This window comes from Osmerus eperlanus, chromosome 5, assembly GCF_963692335.1.
Source record: "Osmerus eperlanus chromosome 5, fOsmEpe2.1, whole genome shotgun sequence".
Lineage (NCBI taxonomy): Eukaryota > Metazoa > Chordata > Actinopteri > Osmeriformes > Osmeridae > Osmerus > Osmerus eperlanus.
Genome location: NC_085022.1, coordinates 23245115 through 23267672, shown reverse-complemented (window position 1 = coordinate 23267672; position 22558 = coordinate 23245115). Strand labels below are relative to the sequence as shown.

At 48.9% G+C, this 22558-nt stretch overlaps 4 protein-coding genes across 6 annotated transcripts in view; 3 read left to right on the top strand and 1 right to left on the bottom strand.

The window, feature by feature from the left end:
• Positions 1 to 8819: 8819 nt before the first annotated feature.
• Positions 8820 to 16752, top strand: LOC134021734 (genetic suppressor element 1-like). Its single transcript, XM_062462838.1, is given in 14 exon segments — positions 8820 to 8964; positions 9968 to 10149; positions 10530 to 10627; positions 10706 to 10843; positions 10936 to 11061; positions 12318 to 12610; positions 12777 to 13050; positions 13451 to 13911; positions 13994 to 14106; positions 14309 to 14448; positions 14450 to 14838; positions 15067 to 15474; positions 15593 to 15696; positions 15792 to 16752. Coding segments are annotated over 14 exon segments (3009 nt in total). The 3' UTR covers positions 15930 to 16752.
• A 107-nt stretch (positions 16753 to 16859) lies between these two features.
• dynlrb2 (dynein light chain roadblock-type 2) lies at positions 16860 to 18172 on the bottom strand. Its single transcript, XM_062462790.1, has 4 exons — positions 18027 to 18172; positions 17667 to 17742; positions 17310 to 17477; positions 16860 to 17106 (listed from the first exon to the last, which is right to left on the bottom strand). Exons 1-4 carry the CDS (start codon positions 18027 to 18029, stop codon positions 17063 to 17065), a joined length of 291 nt encoding a protein of 96 aa, XP_062318774.1. The 5' UTR covers positions 18030 to 18172; the 3' UTR covers positions 16860 to 17062.
• Positions 18102 to 20665, top strand: LOC134021700 (26S proteasome non-ATPase regulatory subunit 7-like). 2 transcript variants are annotated; one of them, XM_062462789.1, is made up of 8 exons: positions 18102 to 18255; positions 18576 to 18667; positions 18782 to 18874; positions 18984 to 19081; positions 19301 to 19339; positions 19575 to 19654; positions 19790 to 19988; positions 20073 to 20665. In XM_062462789.1, the coding sequence occupies exons 1-8, from the start codon at positions 18182 to 18184 to the stop codon at positions 20319 to 20321; spliced, it is 924 nt and encodes a 307-aa protein (XP_062318773.1). In that variant the 5' UTR covers positions 18102 to 18181; the 3' UTR covers positions 20322 to 20665. The 2 variants fall into 2 exon arrangements, with proteins under 2 accessions (XP_062318773.1, XP_062318772.1); XM_062462788.1 differs by having other exon boundaries at positions 19301 to 19381; positions 19563 to 19654.
• A 197-nt stretch (positions 20666 to 20862) lies between these two features.
• Positions 20863 to 22558, top strand: part of hprt1l (hypoxanthine phosphoribosyltransferase 1, like) — a 4654-nt gene continuing 2958 nt past the window's right edge. Inside the window, exons 1-4 of one of the 2 annotated variants that reach the window (XM_062462786.1) lie at positions 20863 to 21304; positions 21673 to 21779; positions 22098 to 22281; positions 22425 to 22490. In XM_062462786.1, coding sequence (XP_062318770.1) covers positions 21287 to 21304; positions 21673 to 21779; positions 22098 to 22281; positions 22425 to 22490 — 375 coding nt within the window. In that variant the 5' untranslated portion in view covers positions 20863 to 21286. Of the gene's footprint in view, positions 21305 to 21475; positions 21563 to 21672; positions 21780 to 22097; positions 22282 to 22424; positions 22491 to 22558 lie in introns of those variants that run through there. The other variant, XM_062462787.1, reaches the window with a different exon arrangement.

Below are 22558 nucleotides of genomic sequence, written 5' to 3'. Positions count from 1 at the left end.
TGGTGCTGTTGTTGATCCTTGACCACCCAGAGCTATCTCTTTTTCTCTCTCTCTCTGTCTGTCTGTCCTTCTTAATTGAGTTACTGTCTCGTGGCAGTGCATTCCACCAGGTTACCACAGTGATGAGGTCACAGGTCAGTGGTTATTATTGGCTGCTGGATGTAATCATCACAGATTATGCTGTGTGTTTATTGGTCAAACTAGACCTCCTGACCTCCCATCACACACAGTCCGTGTGTCTAAAACCTTACCTTTAAATTTGGTGATCAAGTCATCAGTGTGTTGCCAAATGATGGCCACCTTAAGCAAGTAAGAAGAGAGTGTATTTTGGTGTGTGTGTGTGTGACCAGTAGTGTCTGAAGAGAAGCTGGAGCCTAGACCCTGACATCCTTCATCCTCTCTATCTGTCTGTCTCTCTCCCTGTATGGCTGTCTCTCTGTTTGTCTGTCTGTCTCTCTCCCTGTATGTCTGTCTCTCTGTTTGTCTGTCTGTCTCTCTCCCTGTATGTCTGTCTCTCTGTTTGTCTGTCTGTCTCTCTCCCTGTATGTCTGTCTCTCTGTATTGCACACACATATTTTTGTCTCAGTCAGCTGTCTTCTAACGTCCTTCCCTCCCTCCGTCTCTCTTAAGTAAGCAGTGCAAGCTGCAGTGCAAGCTGCAGTGGGATGGATGGAGGAATGGAGATGTTGGAGGAAGGAAAGGAGAAAGAGATTAGCTCTGAGAGGGATAGAGACTTCATGACAAGAATGAAGAGAGAGTAGTGTGTGCGTGTGCGTGTGTGTGCGTGTGTGTGAGTGTGTGTGTGTGCGTGTGTGTGTGTGAGGGAGAAGTGAGTGGTCAGATTATCAGCACACTGAATCTTATCCTTTGACCCCTGGCCTTTGATCCCAGACCTGCCTGAAGTCCTCCAGACTCCCCCTCTCCCAGCCTGCCCTGTGGAGGGAGGGGGGTAGGCGCGAGGCTGGGAGAGAGGGATGTAGAGAGAGAAAAGGAGAGGGAGGAGACAGAAAAGGGAAGCGAGAGTATAGGTTAAACAATGCTTGCTGCCTTGTGAATCTTTCATGCTGGTTATTGAATTATACATATTCTTTCATAAATGATTTAATCAGACTGATTAAGTGATGCTTTGTCATTGTCTGTATGTGTGTGTGTATGTTAATGTCTGTGAGAGAGATTGTGTGTGTGTGTGTGTATGTTAATGTCTGTGACAGATTGTGTGTGTGTGTGAGAGGGGAGACAGAGACATCTCTCTCCACAAGACTCCTCCCCTTCTGTTTGTTCTTCCTCTTTTCTGTTGACATGGTCTTCCTGTGTTTGGTCTTCTTGTGTTTGGTCTTCCTGTGTGTGTGTGTGTGTTTGTTTTTGACATGTCTTGGAGAGCGAGAGAGAAAGTGAGACTAAGAAGGTGCGTTATTTATTTCTGAGTGTGTTATTTTGTGTTATTGTGTGCGTGCATGCTTGGGTGTGTGCTTGGGTGTTGTGCTTGGGTGTGTGCTTGTGTGTGTGTTTGCAAGCTTCTCATTGACACTCAGTAAGCACTCCAAACCCCCTCCTGGTCTTTGCTGGCGTTGTTATGGAGACAGTGTCAGCCTCATGCTAGGTCCTCAATGATCATTTGACAACGAGAAGAGATGAAGGGGGAGGACAGGGGGAGGAGAGGAGGGAGTGGAGAGGGGGAGGAGAGGAGGAGTGGAGAGGGGGAGGAGAGGAGGGAGTGGAGAGGGGGAGGAGAGGAGGGAGTGGAGAGGGGGAGGAGAGGAGGGAGTGGAGAGGGGGAGGAGAGGAGGGAGTGGAGAGGGGGAGGACAGCAGATAGAGGGAATGGAGAGGAAGAGAGGAGATAGAGGGAGAGGAAATAGAGAAGAGCAGATAGGGAGGAGAGGGGGAGTACAGGGGGAGGAGAAGAGATGAAGTGGAAAAGAAGGGGGTGTCTCTCCCCCTGCTCTCTTCTCTCTCCCTGCCTCTTTTTCTTCCTCTCCTGCTCCTGCTCCTCTCTCCTGCTCCCTCTCCCTCTCCTGCTCCTGCTCATCTCTCTCCCTCTCCTGCTCCTCCTCCTCTCTCTCTCTCCCTCTCCCTCTCCTGCTCCTCTCTCTCCCTCTCCTGCTCCTCTCTCCCTCTCCCTCTCCTCTCCTGACTCCTCTCTCTCTCTCCCTCTCCTGCTCCTCTCTCTCTCTCTCCCTCTCCCTCTCCCTCTCCTGCTCCTCTCTCTCTCTCCTCTCTCTCTCCCTCTCCTGCTCCTCTCTCTCCCTCTCTCTCCTCTTCCTGCTCCTCTCTCCCTCTCCTGCTCCTGCTCCTCTCTCTCTCTCCCTCTCCTGCTCCTCCCTCTCTCTCCCCCCTCCTCTCCTCTCTCCCTCTCCCTCTCCCTCTCCTGCTCCTGCTCCCTCTCTCCCTCTCCCTCTCCTGCTCCTCTCTCCCTCTCTCTCTCTCTCTCTCTCTCTCTCTCTCTCTAACTCTCTCTCTCCCTCTCTCTCCCCCACCCCCTCCTGCTTCTCCCTCTCCCTCTCTCTCCCCACCCCCTCCTGCTTCTCCCTCTCCCTCTCTCATCGCTCTCCTGCTCTCTCCTCTCTCTCCCTCTCCTGCTCTCTCCTCTCTCTCCCTCTCCTGCTCTCTCCTCTCTCATCCCTCTCTCCTGCTCTATCCTCTCTCTCCCTCTCCTGCTCTCTCCTCTCTCTCCCTGTCTCTCCATATCTCTCCATATCTCTCTCCTTGTCTGTCTCTCCCTCTCCACCCTTTTCTCCAAGGTACAAGGGATGTATTGGAGTTTTTTTATCAACCCTTTTGAGCCTCTGTGTAAAGTAGAACAATGTGTGTTTCTGTGTGTGGCTGGAGAGTATCCGGGTTAAAGAGTGTGTGTGTATTCGTGCAGTCTGGTTGGGGGATGGGATCTGTTGAGAGGGTTGAGGAAGCTGTTGTCAGGTCTTTTCCTGGTATGTGTGTGTGTGTGTGCGGTGCGTGCGTGCGTGCGTGCGTGGTGGTGCGTGTGTGTGTGTGTTGTGTGGTGTGTGCGTGCGTGCGTGTGTGTGTGCGTGCGTGTGTGTGTGTGTGTGCGTGTGAGCAGGGTCATATCGCTCCACCTCAAGGGCACCATTATTAATGAGGAGAGAGGAGACCATGACACCATGACAACAGCTTGATAACAGAGGGTTTACACACACACACACACACATTCACACTCCATGTGGAGCGGCTGGATGTTTAATCTTGCCAAGACAAAAATAAATACAAGTACCAGAATAAAACTGCACTTTATTCTCCACCATTAGAGATGGGAGAGCAGGGGAGCAGGGGAGGAGAGGAGGAGAGGAGGAGAGGAGGAGAGGAGGAGAGGAGAGCAGGAGGAGAGGAGAGGAGGAGAGGAGGAGAGGAGGAGAGGAGAGGAGCAGAGGAGGAGAGGAGGAGAGGAGAGGAGGAGAGGAGGAGAGGAGAGGAGGAGAGGAGGAGAGGAGGAGAGGAGGAGAGGAGAGCAGGAGGAGAGGAGAGGAGGAGAGGAGGACGAGGAGGAGAGGAGAGCAGGAGGAGAGGAGAGGAGGAGGAGAGGAGAGGAGGAGAGGAGGAGAGGAGAGGAGAGGAGGAGAGGAGGAGAGGAGAGGAGGAGAGGAGAGAGCAGAGAGGAGAGGAGAGGAGAGGAGAGGAGGAGAGGAGGAGAGGAGGAGAGGAGGAGAGGAGAGAGGAGAGAGAGAGAGGAGGAGAGGAGGAGAGGAGAGGAGGAGAGGAGGAGAGGAGGAGAGAGAGGAGAGGAGGAGAGGAGGAGAGGAGGAGAGGAGAGGAGGAGAGGAGGAGAGGAGGAGAGGAGAGGAGGAGAGGAGGAGAGGAGGAGAGGAGGAGAGGAGAGGAGGAGAAGAAAGATGAATAGGATGAATGGAGTGATGGTGGATGTCTCAAGGCCAAAACAAAAACCCAGCTGCCCTGATGGGTCAGATCGCTCACTAATGAGCTGTTCATAACTTCACCCCCCCCCCCCCCCCCCCACACACACACACACATAAACACATCCACAAACACACAAAAACCCACAAAAACTTTCAAGACTGTACACACACCCATGCACGCACACATATACATATTGGTTGCACTTTTACAGTTATAGACACATGCATTCACATGTAAACATAATAAAGTACCACAGAGTTTGTCTGGCCCCTCCTCTCCATCTCAAGCTTCTGACTTCATTTGCATAATCTGCATAATGAGGCTGGAGTTAATTGCCACACCCAGGTATGGGATCATGGTTAAGTAGGACATCATAATGACCATGACCAGCTGATCAACCAGCTGATCAACCATCTGGAGAGAGGGAGGGATGCAAGAGATGAAGTGAGGAGGAGACAAACAAGTGAGAGAGGTAGGAGCCTTCTTTTCCTCCTGCCTTCCCCCCTGTCCCAGCCCAGCCCTGTCCCAGCCCTGTCCCAGCCCAGCCCTGTCCCAGCCCAGCCCTGTCCCAGCCCTGTCCCAGCCCAGCCCTGTCCCAGCCCAGCCCTGTCCCAGCCCAGCCCTGTCCCAGCCCTGTCCCAGCCCTGTCCCAGCCCTGTCCCAGCCCAGCCCTGTCCCAGCCCTGTCCCAGCCCTGTCCCAGCCCAGCCCAGCCCTGTCCCAGCCCAGCCCTGTCCCAGCCCTGTCCCAGCCCAGCCCTGTCCCAACCCAGCCCTGTCCCAGCCCTGTCCCAGCCCAGCCCTGTCCAGCCCTGTCCCAGCCCAGCCCAGCTGTGTGTCTGATTTATTAGATGTTGGCATGTATGTGTGTTTGAGTGTGTGTGTGATGGATAGAGAGGTTTATGAGAGTAGAACAGGCTAATGACCAGGTCTCCAGTGAGAGTCTTCATGAGCTGTTAATGCTACAGGACGTCATCATAGGTTCAATGCTCACAAATGCCTTGTCACACAGACAGACAATACACACACCACACACGTACCTCATCACACACACACACCTGCTTGATCACACACAGACACACACACACACACACCTGCTTGATCACACACAGACACACAGACACACACACAAACACACCTGCTTGATCACACAAACACACAAACACCCACATATCCCCACACACAAACACATGTACACACATGCCTGATCACACACACACACACATGCCTGATCACACACACACACTGGTCTATGTGTACATCTCCTAGAGGAAAGGTTAAAACCTGAGAGTGTTTCTACTTGAGAAACCATGAATCATGTCACTGGCTAGTATCTCATGTCTCTCTCTCCTTGTCTCTCCCATTCTCCCAATCTCTCCTATCTTTTTCTTTAGCGGACTGGAAGAGAAAAAGAAAACGAAAGAGTAATGAGTCAGGCCAGGAGGCAAGATGTTCCGAGACATTTGCAACAGCAGTGTGTTTATCTTGAACTTTAACAGAATCTCTTCGGTTTTCCAGTCTTTCCACAAAATACTTTCTTAATGGTCCACATCTCTACACTGTTTTTTTCTTCTCCTCCCCTCTCCTCTCCTTCCCTCTCCTCAGTCGTTTTTTGTCTGGGGCCATCTCCCCAGGGGCTTGTCGGTACAGCAGGTGCTTGCCCCTCCAACCCCCACCCCAACCGTGCTCGTCTGAAGCTCCGCCTTTCGATCGCACAGCGAAGCTACTCTTTCTCTCGTTTATCTCTCTCCCCGTATCCCTGCCTTCATCAGATATTAGTAGACCATCCCTCTATTATGTACAATTGTAAACAATTAACGGAATAGGGAACGGAACAATGGAGAGACGTAGTTTAACTCTGGATTCATCTAAAATGTTCACCTCTTCTGTCGATAACGCGGTAAGTAGTCAATTGACTCACTTTGCGATGATGAAGTTCGATTTCCTATTAACGACCGGTGAATGCCCTTTCCATACATAGGCGTATATAGTCTAGTCTACTCATTCTAATTGTTGTCAGCTATTGTTGTTTTTGTGTGAATCTTGGACAGCATTCCGCATGCTCCATCGAATTAAGCTTGTCCATCTCAGCGCGCGGTGCCGAGAGTGACTCGCGTTGACGCTTTAACAGAGAAGATAGCTCTCTCTCAATGAACTTATGAATATCACTCTCTATTTCACCTCTTGCATTTCATTTGACGAAATGCCTAAATGTGGTTGGCTTTTAGCCTAATACCAACCACATTTCTGTTGGATAATTCGTGTGGCCAAACTAAGATGTCAAACAAGTCCTCCACCAAACATGGTTGTTGATTCATAATTAAACTGAAAACAGACGGTGTGAAGTAGTCTCCAGATCTCCGTGGACCGCTCCGGGTGTTGGGGGTGCAAGGGGAACTCAGACGGTTCTATTGTTTTATCACAGATAAACGCCACTGGCCGCATTAGCAGCAGTCAAAGCGGATCATGTCGCTCTGTGTGTACACAGCCGCAGGTGGAGGTCACACACACACACACACACACACACACCTCTCCAGTGTGCATGTGCTTGCTGCTGACCTGCTATAGAGCCAGCTGCTTCACAGGGGCGAGGGAGTAAACCTCCAATCTCTTTAATTTGCCCCCACTCCCTCTCTCCCTCTCTCTCTCTCCTCTCCCACTCTCTCTCTCTCCCTCTCTCTCCCTCTCTCTCTCTCTCTCTCTCTCGCCCCTCCCTCTCTCCCTCTCTCTCCCTCTCTCCCACTCTCTCTCTCTCCCTCTCTCCCTCTCTCTCTCTCTCTCTCTCTCTCGCCCCTCTTTCTCCCTCTCTCTCCATCTCTCTCTCTCTCTTTTTGCTCTCATGTCTCCAGTTTCCAAAGCTCCCCATCCCTTCAGGATCAGTGTATTCATTTTCACAGTCGGTTATCAGATTGTTTTAGCATCATCTTTCTACAATTATTGCATTTTTACTTTACATTTTCCTCATTCAAATGATCTATTTAGACTTGCTTGAAGTTTACTGTATATTCTTTTCTAAGAAACAACCTTCTGCCATACAGACGTACCCTCTCTGCCCGCTGAGGAGACAGAAGAGTTAGGAAGGCACTGGGCCGCGTCATACATGTAGTATGTAGCAACGCCTTATGTAATACATGTCATATGTTGGCCTTGTCTCATACATGTAGTATGTTGTCCGCGTGTCATACATTTAGCCTTTAGAAAGGATTCTTTGTGGAGATGCTTTTTGTAGCAGTGAGACATGAACACACACAGACCCATGTCTCTGTGGAGGTCAGGCATGTGTTGTGTGACACCTGTGGAAATCCGGTCAAGCTAACTGTGTATGTGCCTGTGTGTAGGTGGCCTGATGCTACAGCACAGACCAGGCACATCAAACCCACCTCCACATTTAGTTGCACTACAATAAGGTTATAAGCTGTGACTGCAAATGAGAGAGTAAAAGATATAATAGCCTTGTCTGTTTTGTCCCCCCCTTTCTCCTGTGTGTCCCAGTGCTGGGGGTCAGGGGTCAGGGGATAGGGGTCAGGGGATAGGGGTCAGGGGATAGGGGTCAGGGGATAGGGGTCAGGGGTCACTGTCAGGGCCCAGCAGCAGAGATGTCTGACTAAATTCATGGAGTGATGGATGGTTAACCCTCTCCTGCTCCCATCCTGTCTCCTCTCAGGGTTCACCTCCCTGTAAACAGCCTGCTACCTGTGTGTGTGTGTGTGTGTGTGTGTGTGCATGTTTGAAGGGTAATAGAGAGAAAGGGGGGGGGGGGGTGGGCGGTTGAACAAGCAGAAAAGGGCAGGAAATGGTCAGGAGGTCTGAATGAACGAAGGATGTGTAAGTTAGGAAAATACAAATGTAAAACATGAGACAGAGGCAGGGGGAGGAGAGCTGGAGGAGAGAGAACAGAGGGTGGTCATGTGACCATGAAGCAGCTGCAAGGCTGAGTTGGCTGTTGTAGAGGAGAGAGAGAGAGAGAGAGAGAGAGAGAGAGAGAGAGAGAGAGAGAGAGAGAGAGAGAGAGAGAGAGAGAGAGAGAGAGAGAGAGAGAGAGAGAGAGAGGGATGGAGGGGGAGGGATGAAAGGATGGAACCAGAGTCATGAAGAGATGAGCAGTAGAAAGAGAGCACAGACCAGTGTGTATGTCTTAAAAGTGTGTATCAGTGTGTGTGTGTGTTTGTCTGAGTGTGTGTGTGTGAGAACAACACATACAACAGGAGAAAGGAGTCTCACAGTGTCAGCGAGGGGGGCAGGGAGAGATGTGTGTGTGGTGCTTTGGTGTATTCATTCATTGCAGTGTGTTGTGATTGAACAGAGAGAGTAGAGAGAGGGAGGGAGAAAGGGAGGCAGGGAGAAACGAGAGAAAAGAAAAGCCGATCTAGAGAAATGGAGGGAGGAGAGATGATGAGAGATGATAAGAGAAGGGTTCCGTTCTGTGCTAGGCTGCAGTCAAGAGTTCTGTGTCTGCAGGTGTGTGAGGGTGTGTGTGTGTTCTGTGTCTGCAAGTGTCTGCAAGTGTGTGTGTGTGTTCTGTGTCTGCAGGTGTGTGAGGGTGTGTGTGTGTTCTGTGTCTGCAGGTGTGTGAGGGTGTGTTCTGCCAGTGGGTCAGAGAATGTTGACAGTTGAATAACTAAATGTGGTTACTGCTTTACAGTGTGGTTATGTTTATGACTGTGTGTTACACTATGACAGTAAGTGTCTTGGCTAACTCCCACTAGGTGTTGATGTGTGTGTGTGTGTGTATATAGTCAGCCGTATGTGTGAGTTGCTATTTGGCTCATGGCTTTGTTAACACTTCCCCCTTTCTGTCTGAGCCTCTCTCACTCACCATCTCATCATCTCTTGTTCTTTTTCTCAATATCTTTCACTATTTCTCTCCTTTTTTTCGTCCAGATGACCCTCTTTCTGTCTCTATCCTTCTTTCACTCTCACACTCTGTTTCTCATTCCTTCTCTCCCATCAGGATGATCTCCACAGCTACTCGCACCACGGCAACGCTCAGCCCACTAGCCAACGGGAGTGCTGATTTCCAGTCTGCTGGCTCAGGATTTGCTGCCGCCCTCCAGAAACTAGCCAAACAGACAGAACCCAAACAGACAGAACCCAGAGGTGAGTCTCACAGGGTGTTCTGTTTCAGGCCAACACAGACACATTATCTGTCAACCATGCAGTACTGACACACTGTCAACCATGCAGTACTGACACACTGTCAACCATGCAGTACTGACACAATGTCAACCATGCAGTACTGACACAATGTCAACCATGCAGTACTGACACAATGTCAACCATGCAGCACTGACACACTGTCAACCATGCAGCACTGACACACTGGCAACCATGCAGTACTGACACAATGTCAACCATGCAGCACTGACACACTGTCAACCATGCAGTACTGACACAATGTCAACCATGCAGTACTGACACAATGTCAACCATGCAGTACTGACACAATGTCAACCATGCAGCACTGACACACTGTCAACCATGCAGCACTGACACACTGGCAACCATGCAGTACTGACACACTGGCAACCATGCAGTACTGACACACTGTAACCATGCAGCACTGACACACTGTAACCATGCAGCACTGACACACTGTAACCATGCAGCACTGACACACTGGCACCCATGCAGTACTGACACACTGGCAACCATGCAGCACTGACCCCTAGACAGCGTGAGGTTTAGCTCTCAGAGCACTTTTGTGTGTTAATGTGTTTCTGGCTCGTCTAGTGTCTTAATGAGAGGGCTGACCTGTGCTGACCTCTCTCCATCGCTTCCTGTCTCCTTTCATCTCCTCTTAATGAGGATGTAATTAGCTGTTCTCTCTTTTACCCTCCCTATATCACCATCTCCACATATCTCTCTTTTATTCTTTCTTCCTTTTTGTCACACCCACCCTTTCAGGACTGCCTCATTTGTTGTGCGTCTACATACATGTATGTGTGTGCGTGTGTGTGTGTGTGCGTGTGTGTATGTGTGTATATGTACTGTGTGTGCATGTTGTATTGCTAAACAGTCTTTTGACTTCCTATCAAATTAACACCCATCATAGTTTTTGTGACAGAAACACTCCCTCTGTCTCTCCCATCTCCTCCTTCAGGTTCCCCTTCAGTCGTGTCTCCAGACCCGGGCCACAGCCCCCCTGTGTCTAGTCCCCTGTGGGGCTGTGTGGGGCTACTCCAGGGCCAGCTCAAGGGCCACAGCGACCCTGGGACCCCCCCAGCGGGCCCCGTCTCCCCCTGCCAGTCCACCAGTGCCCCCTGGAGGACAGACAGACAACAGGTACAATCCCTTCCTCCTCCCTCTCACAGGGCTCCTCCTCACTCACTGACTCAGTCTCTCTGCCTCTCTTCCTCACTCACTGACTCAGTCTCTCTGCCTGTCTTCCTTCTTCGTACATCCATAAGTAAAATACAGAATTCTGTGCATGTCAGTGTTGGAGAAACCAGAAATCTAAACAGACCAGAGAATGTGCAGAGAGACCCACAAGTATTAACAAAGTGAAAGCTTATTGGAATTTCATTCCCAAGAGAGAAATGTAAGGATATTAAATAAATGTCCCTGCCCCCCTGCCCTCCCACTCGCTCTGTTCCAGGTCGAGTCTGGCTTCCTACGGGTGTGTCAAGAGTGTGTGAGCGTTGAGACCACCACCCTAACACCAGGCGACTGCCCCCCCAGCCCTCTCCCCCCACCCCCTGACACCCTCCCTCTCTTTTACCCACAGCTTTCTCATGCAGAACCTCCATGTCCAGAACCTCAGGTTAGAACTCTGCCTCTCGGACCACACGCACCGCCCCCACCCCCGCACACACTAACCCCCTGTCCTCTCTTCCTCCAGCTCACCTGGGCAGATGTCCTTCGGGGCCGTCGAAGAGGAATACCTGAGAAGGCTCCGGCTTTCCCCCCTGAACCACGTCCACCCTGCAGCTGCCTACTACTCCCCTGCCTACCTCCCCTCCCCCCTCACCCTACACAGGTACTACCCCCCCTTCACCCTACACAGGTACTACAACCTCCCTGCCTATCCTGACCCTACCCTCTCCCTTTGGCTATATCTCTCTTTTCTAGAATGGAGGAGTCTTTGTGTCTTTCAGCGCTGCGGTCACAGTTCTATCATGTGCCTCCAGGGGGAGCCCTCCCCATCCACCCCTCGGCTGTGCACCTGTCTGCGGGGCCCCACCCCCTGGCTGGAAGGTAACACACACAGACAGACACACACACAGACACACACAAGCACAAATTCTGGTAAAGATACATCCGAATGCACACACTTGTATGCCACACACCCACACACATAAACACACATGTAAAGTGTATGCCACATGCACCACCCCCTCATACACACTCTCCTCTACACACACAACAGCACACAGACACACACCTTTTCTCTCTCCTCTTTCTCATGTATGTGGAAACTCCTCTCTGCAGGTTGGGCACATCTTGCTGAGTGTGTGGTATTTTAGCATACACCCTACAGTGCTATCTACAAACACACCCTCTCCTTCAGCTCACACACACCCTGTGTAGCTATATGCACAATCCCCTTCATACATTTCACACACACACACACACACACACACGCACACACACACATCTTAAGGAATTGTTTACAATACTGCTGGTGTAGGCTGTCATGATTCTTCATGTGTGTGTGTGGGCTGGATGGGGAGTCTGTTTGGGTGTTTGTCTGCTGCCACTCACCCATGCTGTGTTCGGCTTCTCTGCTGCCTGGTAACTGGCTGTGTTTCCTAGAATGTGTGTCAGGTTTACTAGCGGTTTGATGATATCTGTGCCATGCTGAAGTGACACATCCCCCTGTGTGTGTGTGTGTTGTCCAAAGATGGCAAAGTACACACATCCTTCACTCAAGTAGAAGTACAGATACTCTTGTTTAAAAAGACTCTGGTAAAAGTTGAAGTACTGACTACACTTTTTCACTTAAGTTAAAATAAAGAAGTGTGGGCTCTGACATATACTTATGTAAAAAGTAACCATTACTACTACCTGTTTTTGTGTCAGGCTTAGGGTTGTCAACTTTGTCACTATGAAATATGAGACAAAAGGTGGCCAGCCGCAGCAGTGCGTTTACGGTTTTGTGTGAATATACAGTGTATTGTTTTCAGCCATTTGTCATAATGACAGCTAATTGGCTATATGACAGTGATATGTATTTTCTAACAAAAATCTGGAAACGGGGGAGATCTCCGAGAGGGCGACCTGTTATCGGTCGATGAAAAAAAGCGAGAAGCCACACAACCTGAGTGTAGGGTTAAGAGAGCAATAACTAAGGGTTAACAACCTGTTCTGGTTTAATAAAAGTCATGTTTCTAACTTCGCCTGTTCCAGACCAGGCCTTTCCCCCCTGGAAATATGTGTCACTGTCGTGTGCATATAGTCAATTGGCGAATTGTATTTGTACAATCACCCATCTCTGGTGTTGTCCTTCACAGAATGCAGATGGAGGATGAGTTTTGCCTGCGAGAGAGAGAGTGCGAACGATTGAAAGAGAGGGATCGAGAGAGAGCGAGGGAGCTGGATGAGGAGCGGGAGCGAGAAAGGGAGCGAGAGAGAGCGAGGGAGCTGGATGAGGAGCGGGAGCGAGAGAGGGAGCGAGAGAGGGACAGTCAGAAGCAGAGACAGGTGGAGAGACAGCAGGGGGAGAGAGCAGCAGAGAGACAGTATCGGGCAGAGCTGTGGACACGGAGGACTTCACCACAGAAGAGACTGACTCCTACCAGACTGGGTAAGGACACACACACACACTCACATATGTATATATACACACACACATATACAGCCCTCCCCACACACGCACATGTAAATGGCTCATACACAAAGATAGCCACACAAGCACAGCCACATGGAGTGTTGGATATTGTGTGACTGACATATGATGGTTGTGACTCTAGATGATGTTGTGGAGGCCCCAGTCATCTGGCCAGCCCTCCAGTCCTCCAGGGGGGGGGTGCCTCCGCTCCTGCCCAGCCTGGTGCCCTCACACCTGGGAAGGGGCCTTGTGGCTGGAGGGGTGCCTGGGACTCTGGCAGCTGGTGTGATGTCTCGGGGAGCCAATAAGGAGGGTCAGTGGTTGGCATGGCAACGTAGGCCTGAGGAAGAAAAGGAGGGAAGGCCAGAGCCAAGGTCACCTGGGAAAAGGGCGGAGCCAAGCAGAGACAGACAGAGGTGATTGTACCAGACTAAATCATAGTTAGATGAATCAGAGAATCTGAGATAGATCTCCGTCATTTTTTCCCAATCAGTCATTATACAATGAATACAAACTACAACTATCAATATACCCCAACATGTGTGTGCCATTTATTTATACTTAATTATAGTACGTACCATAAGAGTCTACCATAAAAGAGTCTATACCAAAACAGAAATGCAGACATGTCACAGCATGGGCTGTATACTTATTTTTTCCAATTCTCATAATTTTTTACCAAAGATGACTAAAGCTGAAAGAATGTCACTCAGCATGAATGTCCAGAAACAAAAGGCTTTTTGATAAACAGTACAGGTATATGCCCTTTTTGCATTTGGTCTTTTACCAATTCACAAAAACATCTCTTCCTCCCAGGTCTGGAGAGGCACACCCCAGTCTGGGAGCCCCGCCCCCACTTATCTCCCCCAAACCCTCTCGTCTCCATGCCCCTCCCCACACCCTCTGGAGCCCTGCCTCCCTGACAGAGACCCTCCCCGACTCCCGTTGTAAGTTCACCCCCCCCAACCGCCCACCTCCAGGCCTGACCAGAGCTGAAGGAGTCCTGGGGAGGGGCAGTCTGCAGCCGTCTGCCTGGAGCAGAGCCCAGCACCAGGACGGATCCTTGGAGGGTCTCTGCCCTCAGAGGCCCTGGAGACTGCCCCTGTCCCCCAGAGCCTGCTCTCATCTGGGGGTGCGCTGCCCAGCCACCTCTCCCTCTCCTCCCAGAGAGCTCCAGGATGCAAAGCTGGTGTGTGATGAGGCCCTGAGACAGCCCCGCAGGCTGATCAGCACCATGGACCTCCGAGAGAGGAGGAAGAGGGAGGCCAGTGAAGGAGGTGAGAAGAGGGGAGTCCTCTAATATTAATATTCCAGATGGACGAGCAGACCTTGATGTTCCCTGTCTTATCTTGTTGCCAGGTTACTACTACGACCTGGATTACTCATGTGACGAGAGCGACGAGGAAGACGTCAAAGCCCACCTGAAGAGGGTGTCAGAGCAGCCCCCCCTCAAACTGGACACTTCCTCTGAGGTAAACATCCCCCACACACACACACACACACACACAAGCTACTACGCATATGCACTAACACACACATATGCACACGCTAAAACACATAAAATAAATGCACATATACACTTACCTCAGCCACACCTAGGCACACACAATCCCTCTACAAGAACATTGTCTTCCTATCTGATGACTTCATCCCCGTCCCTTCCTGTGTGTGTAGAAGGTGGACTTCCTGCGTGGGTGTGGCCTGACCACCCAGGCTCATCGAAACCAACTTCTTCACCAGCAGAGGAGGAAGAGGAGGAGGATGCTAAAGGAGCGCAGCCCCCCCCCCCCCAGCGCCCCCCCTGGTCCCCCCACCCCCCCTCACAACGCCCCACACCCCGGAGGAGATGGACCGCTGTCCTGAGCTGGAGGACAAGAAGAAGTTCCTCAGTGGCCTCCATCTCTCCCACATCTCCTCAAAACAGAGAAGATGTGCCTCACCCCTCCCTCCCTCCCCTCCCCCCTACGTCCCCAAGACCTCTGTGGACACCCCCTCACCCCAACATCCCCCACCCCTAGCCCACCGTACTGAAGACACCAGGTTGGCCAAGGGTCCTCCAGCTAAGACGCTCCAGGGTCTGCAGGACACTGACTCCCCTGCCCAGCTTAAGAGGGCTGAACGTGGGCAGAAGTGGCACGGTGGGTCCTGGGAAAGATTCCCTCCGGAGGTCTTGGCTCAACACTTTCAACAGCTCAGTAGCAGAGGTGAGCTGCACTCAAACAGAAGAACTCTCAGGTGGGTTTCTGCCCCCTGCTGGTGTCTCAGTAGAATTGCTACTTGGCCACAGCTAAGGAAGGTTTAGATAAAAATAGACTAACTGAGTCTATTTTCTCTTTATCTCTCTCCCTATCTCTCCTTTCATCTTTCTATGTCCCTTTCTCTCTGTCTCTGTCTCTGTCTCTCTCTCTCTCTCTCTTCCCCTCTCTCCTCAGGACTCTCCTCCCTACCTAAGCCAAATCTGAAGTTGGAGCCGGTCAGTCCCCCTCCATCACACACCAACAGCCACACACACACACACCACTCACACACCAACAGCCACACACACACACACCACTCACACACCAACAGCCACACACACACAAACTACGCACACACCAATGGCCACTCACGCAAGTACCACACACACACCAATGGCAACACACACAGCCAACACCCACACACAAACAGCCATGTGCTTGTCCACCATACACACACAAACAGCCTTCAGTTAAACACCCCAACCCTTCATAAGCAAACAACAGGGGGGCAGAATTACCTTTCAGAGGAAGAGGACGAGGAGGAATCTGGAAGATGGCAGGGGATTGAAGCCATCTTTGAAGCCTATCACGAGTACATGGATGGTGAGAGAACCTTTCATTGGGCTAGTGTAGTTGACCCGTGACCAGAACCCTAAACTTCTGGATAATTAATGTAGTTGACCTGTGACCCTAACTGACCGTCATGTCTCCCGTCTCCCAGAGCGTGGTGTTGAGAGGCAGGTCCTCCTCAGTCAGTGCCGGAGGCTGGAGGCTGAGCAGGTGGCCCTGGGCAGGACGGCACAGCAGCTCTCTCTCACCATGGGGGTAAGTTCCCCTGCCTGTCTCTCTGCCCATCTGGGTCTCCATCCGTCCAACTCTGTAGGGACTTCTGGGTTAACCCTCCTGCCGTCATCTCCTAGGAGCTGATTATCCAGCAGCAGAGAGTGGGGGAGGAGAGGGGGAGGCTTCAGGCTCAGCTCCAGCACTTCAGGAACTGTCTGACCCTTCCCAACATAGACTGGGGCAGGAGGCAAGCCAATGGGCATACATCCAGGTGACCCCCCATCATCCAGGTGACCCCCCATCATCCAGGTGACCCCCCATCATCCAGGTGACCCCCCATCATCCGGAGGACTCCCGTCCCCCCAGACCCTGCTTCTACGGGCGGAGGAATCAGAACCCAGCACCTGCAGTGGTTAAGATGCAGATTAGTACTCAGCTACAGGGATCAGTAGTTGGAGTGAAGTCATGTTGCCATTGTTTATGTTAGTCAGTAATAGACCTTTCTGTTTATATTATTTATTTTCTTAACCTTGTATTCAAAAGCCATACCATGGACATCTTTTGATTGATTTGGGACTGGTCAAACTAAAATGGGTAAAGATATTCAAATGTGCAGTAAATTAAGTTTTCAATAGAGGTTTTTGGTTAAGTTAAAGATGCACTAGTGATGTGGGCTATAGGGTGACTAGACGTGATGTTAGATTTTTACGTAATCTATTTATTAAATGTGCAGTATACAATACTAATGATCTATTTAATAGATATTTCTGTAATTTCTTGCTAGATTAAATAAATGGGAAGAAGATACCATCCTTTCTTTATTTAATTGAAGTGAATGCTTGAATGTCCAAGGCAGCTGCTCAGAGCCGAGGCAGCTGTGCCAGAGTGACCTCTACTGGCCAAGTTGGAAATTACTGTCATGAAGTTCCCAAAGATGAAGCGCCAAATTCTCCAACTCTGTACAAAGTCAAGCAAAAACATTACAATCTGCTTTACAATTGTGTGTTCATTGAAATGGCAGAGGTAGGTATGTAAGGACTTTTTATATCGACAACTAGAAATGTGTCACCAACTGTTAAGATTGAATGCTGGCTTTCATTGGCTCCAATACCACACAATAATTACTCTAATCTTTATGGTGTAAGAAATTTGTGATTTCCACCAATCTGCATTTGTAGTCATAAACGCACAAAACACATGGCTATGGCATTTTAATTTAAATTTAATAAAGGGATGAATTGTCAGTCACATTGAGACAGGGAGGACAGGAACTATCTAGCACAAGGCAACATTACTACAAATGTAAGGATGGTTACAGAGTAGACAGCAGTATTAGGACTGGTACACAACACACATTGTGGCTGGATGTAACTTTGTGTTCACGCCCTGGGCCGGAGTCACGAGGACGCTATTCACTCGGGTTCTGAATGACTATCAACAAGTACTCCTTGTCTGATGGGGGAGAAGAGAACATTAGAAACCATTAGGCTACAACGTTCACTGAACAATGGGTTGAATAGACTTATAAACTGCATGGTCTGATGCAATTAAATTGGTCATCTGAATTCAATAATTCTTGATTTCCATAGTTTGCACCGTGTACATTTAGTCATTTAGTCATGTAAACTATATAGCCTAATTAGAGCTTCACTTACCTGGTGCCACCATGATCTCATGCTTCTTGGAACGGACGCGTAAGAAAGTGAGGTCGTTTTGTGGGTCGATGTCTCGAACAGTGCTCCTGGCTTTCACAGTGAGCTGGTGTAGAAGCCCCGCGTACTGGACTGTGGTGGAGTTATCTAACGTGGTTCTGATTGGGATACCTGGGAAAGACAGGCATCAGCGTCACAAAATAACGTTAACATATGACACCATGTGCGTGTCCCCGACAATAGGACATTAGCATTAAATCTAAGTAGCCTTTTAATATAATTTTTGTTTGCGATAAGAATATGTAGTGTGTAATGTGACTCGTACTGTCCGCTAACAATTAATCTTGTTTTTTTTCTCACCTTCCGCATTGACAACTATGGTTCCAATTACGCCTTTGTGGGTTTGGATTCTTTTCAGTGTCTCTTCAACTTCTGCCTGTAAAATTAATTGTGGGAGAAACACTATTATCCAGATGACTCAATGTAATTATATCTTCACAAATTCTCATCCACGTCACATCATCCAATAAATATGTGTTGCTGATACAAAAAAGAAACACAGTGTACAGTGAGTGTCCTGCAGTTTAGTTAAGGTACTGTTCTAGTAGGTAGCTCTAGCAGCTACCATGCATTTACATTTCCTAAACATATACTTGCAATCAGTGACCCAGTCTTGTGAGTACCTAGCTAAAAGTTATTCAAAATGTTGAGTCATTTTACCATATTTCCAGTTAGAAAGCCAGCTGTAAATGTTGTTGGTCTTTTACTCGAGCAGTATTGTGCTGCTGTTGCCAGGGGAAACGGAAGTAGCTGCCTTAATTTGACAGGAAGTAGTTCTGACCGTTGTTGCGTCTGGTGTCATCGTAGCATTTAAAATGCCGGAGATAGCAGTAGAAAATGTGGTTGTTCACCCATTGGTGTTGCTTAGCGTGGTGGATCATTTTAACAGGTACACAGTTTAAGTCTGTTTATATGTCTTCACGTTTTGCTTCATTAGATCGTACCTTTTGTTAAACAATTTGACGTTGCAGACAGTGCAGGCCTGACCAAGTTGTCTAGCTACTCTGCTACAACAAGCAGCTAGCTGAGTAGCTAATTGCTGAGTCAGAAACCAATCTTTTTTAGCTTATTTTGCCCAATCTTAGCTCTTCTGCTAACTAGCTAGCTAACGGTAGCTGGCACTACGTGAATAGCAGAATTGGTAAAGCTGGTGACCTGAAATGACTTAAAATAGCAAGATTAAGTATTATTACTGTAATCGTTTTACAGAATAGGAAAGGTGGGTAACCAAAAACGAGTTGTGGGCGTCCTTCTCGGTTCCTGGCACAAGAAAGTTCTTGATGTTTCAAACAGCTTTGCAGGTGAGTCCAATTTCACTTTTATAATTATTTGGGGGACGGACGTCAATTCCACAGTCTGCTGTCCTGCAAGGTTAAAGATGACAACCAGAATGACGTTATCGTTATTGCCTTCAGTACCATTTGATGAAGATGACAAGGACGACTCGGTGTGGTTCCTGGATCATGACTATCTGGAGAACATGTATGGGATGTTTAAGAAAGTCAATGGTGAGTGGATGCCCTCATCCATTCAGCATCATAGGTTGGAGAGCGGCACGTGGTCTCCTCTCTGGCATAGTCTAGGCTAGACTAACATTCTCCCTGACTCTTTATGCAGCAAGAGAACGGATCGTGGGCTGGTACCATACAGGTCCAAAACTACACAAGAATGACATCGCCATAAACGAACTTATCAAGCAGTACTGCACCAACTCGGTGAGTGATTCTTCTGGGCCATGGTCCTTGAACATTTTTGAAAGTTTGTGAAATATAGAAAGGTAAAATAAGGGATTCAAAGTTTTTGATAAAGGGACATGAACCTTGGAAGTGTAAATGAAAAAACATGAAATTTGATGTTGAACAAGGTGTGGGAACCTAATCTGGTCCATCAAGATGGTTTTATGAAACATGATGTTGTCCTTCTTTCCCTGTCAGGTGTTGGTCATCATCGATGTAAAGCCCAAGGACCTGGGCCTGCCTACCGAGGCGTACTTCTCTGTGGAGGAGATACATGATGTAGGTGGAAGAGCCCCAGCCTCACCCCTCTGATCCTGTAGTTCAGACCCCAACCTTGCCCTTTCAACCCTGGGATCAATGCAGTACCAATGTTTTAAATGTTAAAACATCATTTGTATGTAGGTGTGAATAAAGAAATGATTGCTGTTTACATGCAACACTTCTTGTTCTGTTCTCTCAGGATGGCACGCCCACTTCTAAGACGTTTGAACATGTGACCAGTGAGATAGGTGCAGAAGAGGCAGAGGAAGTTGGTGTGGAGCACCTGCTCAGGTATGTATGACCTCTCAACTGGACCCCACGGCCCAGACACACACATACACACACTGTCTGAGCTGGACTCTGTGTGACTGTAGTTGTGTCCTGCCCCTTCCTGACCTCTGCTGTGCTCTTCCTGCTTCTCCTCAGAGACATCAAGGACACGACAGTGGGCACTCTGTCCCAGCGCATCACCAACCAGGTGCATGGCCTTAAGGGTCTCCACTGTAAGCTCCTGGACATCAGAGCCTATCTGGAGAGGGTGGTGGCAGGCAAACTGCCCATCAACCATCACATCATCTACCAGCTGCAGGATGTCTTCAACCTGCTTCCTGATGTCAACCTGCTGGTATGAGACAGGAGACAGAGACATTTTTACATTGTGGTTTTGAACCACTAACCCTGCTGACCCCCCATGCTGTGTTGTCTGTAGGAGTTTACCAAAGCCTTCTACCTGAAGACTAACGACCAGATGCTGGTGGTCTACCTAGCCTCCCTGATCCGCTCTGTGGTGGCCCTCCACAACCTCATCAACAACAAGATCTCCAACAGGGATGCAGAGAGGAAGGAGGGCCAGGAGAAGGAAGAGAGCAAGAAGGAGAAGAAGGAGAAGGAGGATAAGAAAGAGAAAGAGGAGAAGGGTGATTCGTCATCTAAGAAAGACGAGAAGAAGAAAAAATGAGTTTTCTTTCTCCATCTCCAGGTTTTTTGGCTTAGATCATACTCTACTGGGCCATGTGCTACATTTAGACAGAGCCACATTTCTGTATGTGGGTCTATCTGAAAGTAGGGCTGTATCTGGGGAATAGGGGTCATCTGATATGTGGCCTGGTGTTCCTATGTGTCCTGAGGGAGAGAACAGGCTTTTGTGATCCCCACTGTGAGAACATGTTAAGTCTCCCCATGTTGGAGCCTGCAGTTGTACATAATGGTGCCTGGGGGGGGGGGGGGGGGGGGGTTAGGGAGTTTTGTATGATGGAGAGGAATTCGATTTTTGTGTCAGTCATTAAAGTGGGATAATAAATATTTCATTTCCATTTTCCGAATGTGTTTTTATTTTTATTTTCGATAAACTAATACGTTTTATGCTTTATTGAAAGCAATTACACACGCTGTCTTAGTTTTGCTATGACGCACGGTATATTTGAGAAATGAAAGCGCAGTATGAGGTTCCGCCAAGTGCAAGTGGCATATGACTCTTAAGCCCCGCCTTTTAGAATCTTTTGGAAAGGAAGGCAAGAGCATTTTGACGCGATGCAGATAACCAGCCCGGGCATACAGATAAAACAGCTACAGATTTAAATACTTTTATAAAGAAAAATTCCAGCGTAGCTTTATTATCATTTTTGTTGGCTTCGGAAACCAAATGAGGAAATATCGTAGCAGATATTAGTATAGTAGAATGTGCTGCAGACAGTTTGTCTGAAAATCAGGTTGCGTCGGGTAAATCAGATTATTGGGAGGGTAAAATGGATTGTGACGTAAAGGTTTAAACCCGTTGATGGTGCATAGCATGTACCGCCCACGGTAAAGTACAGTAGACAGGAAATTGCTGGAAGCACAGACGGCGGACTCCTTCAAACGTTTCCCTGGACATGAGCATGTGTCCTCCACTATCATCGTGAGTAGAAAGCGGCAATCAAGATCATGGCTTCTTATCTTCAGGTAAGGCTACATCGTTGTGGTAGTTAGCTGTTCGGCGGTCTCAGCAGATCATTTGTTTTGATAGCAACACTTGTCTAAAGCGTATCTCGAGTTTATCCCCACCTCCTGGTGAGTGTGTCTGAATCTTCTTGCTTGGCAGGGTAGTATCAATAGGGGCACAACATGTGTTCTCCCAAGTAAAACATAATAAACCGTTTTGTGTCGCTCTCAGTCGCAGAAGGCAAGGTTAAGAAGCCACTATAGCTGCTTAGGAAACAGGTGGCTGAAAAGCAATCGGAGAGTATTTGATTGATGCTTCTCTAATTCGGTTCTGTGCCGAACATGATTCGCATAGAAGAGATTTATATTTGTTGGGTTTTGTGTTTCAGATTGCAGACGACGAGAAGGGTCACGGGTTAGACCTGTTCTGTGTCCCTAAACATTATGAGGAGGATTTAGAAAGGGTCATCATTCCCCATGGATTGATTATGGATAGGTATGTCTAACGAGACACTCTTTATTGTGTAGCTTTGTAACACACATAAACAGACACACACACACACCATTTGTTATTTGTGGTTGCCGAGCTTGAATGGCACCATGACCACACATTTGTTTCTCAAATCACTGAACACGCACCCATTATAATGAGGAGTGTATGGGAATGTGATTGGAGAAAGAAGAAGCTGAGATTGCATGATTTAGAATGCACCCATTATGCACTTTGACCAAGGGCAGACTGTAGTTCAACAATGCCTATCCCTGATAACTCTCAGTCTCATCTAGATTGTCCCTGGTCTTGTCCCCAACAAAGGACTGAGCGTCTGGCCCGTGACATCATCAGGGACATGGGGGGCCACCATATCGTGGCTCTGTGCGTTCTTAAGGGCGGTTACAAGTTCTTTGCCGACCTGCTGGACTACATCAAGTCTCTGAACCAGAACAGCAACACCTCCCTCCCCCTGACAGTGGACTTCATCAGGCTGAAGAGTTACTGTGTGAGCTTACCTAACCCATCACCACCGACAGCAACACATGTCACATGTTTATATGTAGGGACAGTTGTGTACAGGTTATTTTGAACCTAACCACCTGATATCTCCCTCTCTCTCTCTCTCCCCCCCCCCCCACACACACACAGAATGATCAGTCGACTAACAGTGTCAAAGTCATCGGAGGGGACGAGCTGTCCTCTCTGACAGGCAAGGTGAGCTCCACTGTCCTGGAGGACACCTGCAAGTGTAGCTTGATGTGTCTCCATGTCCCAGGAGTTTT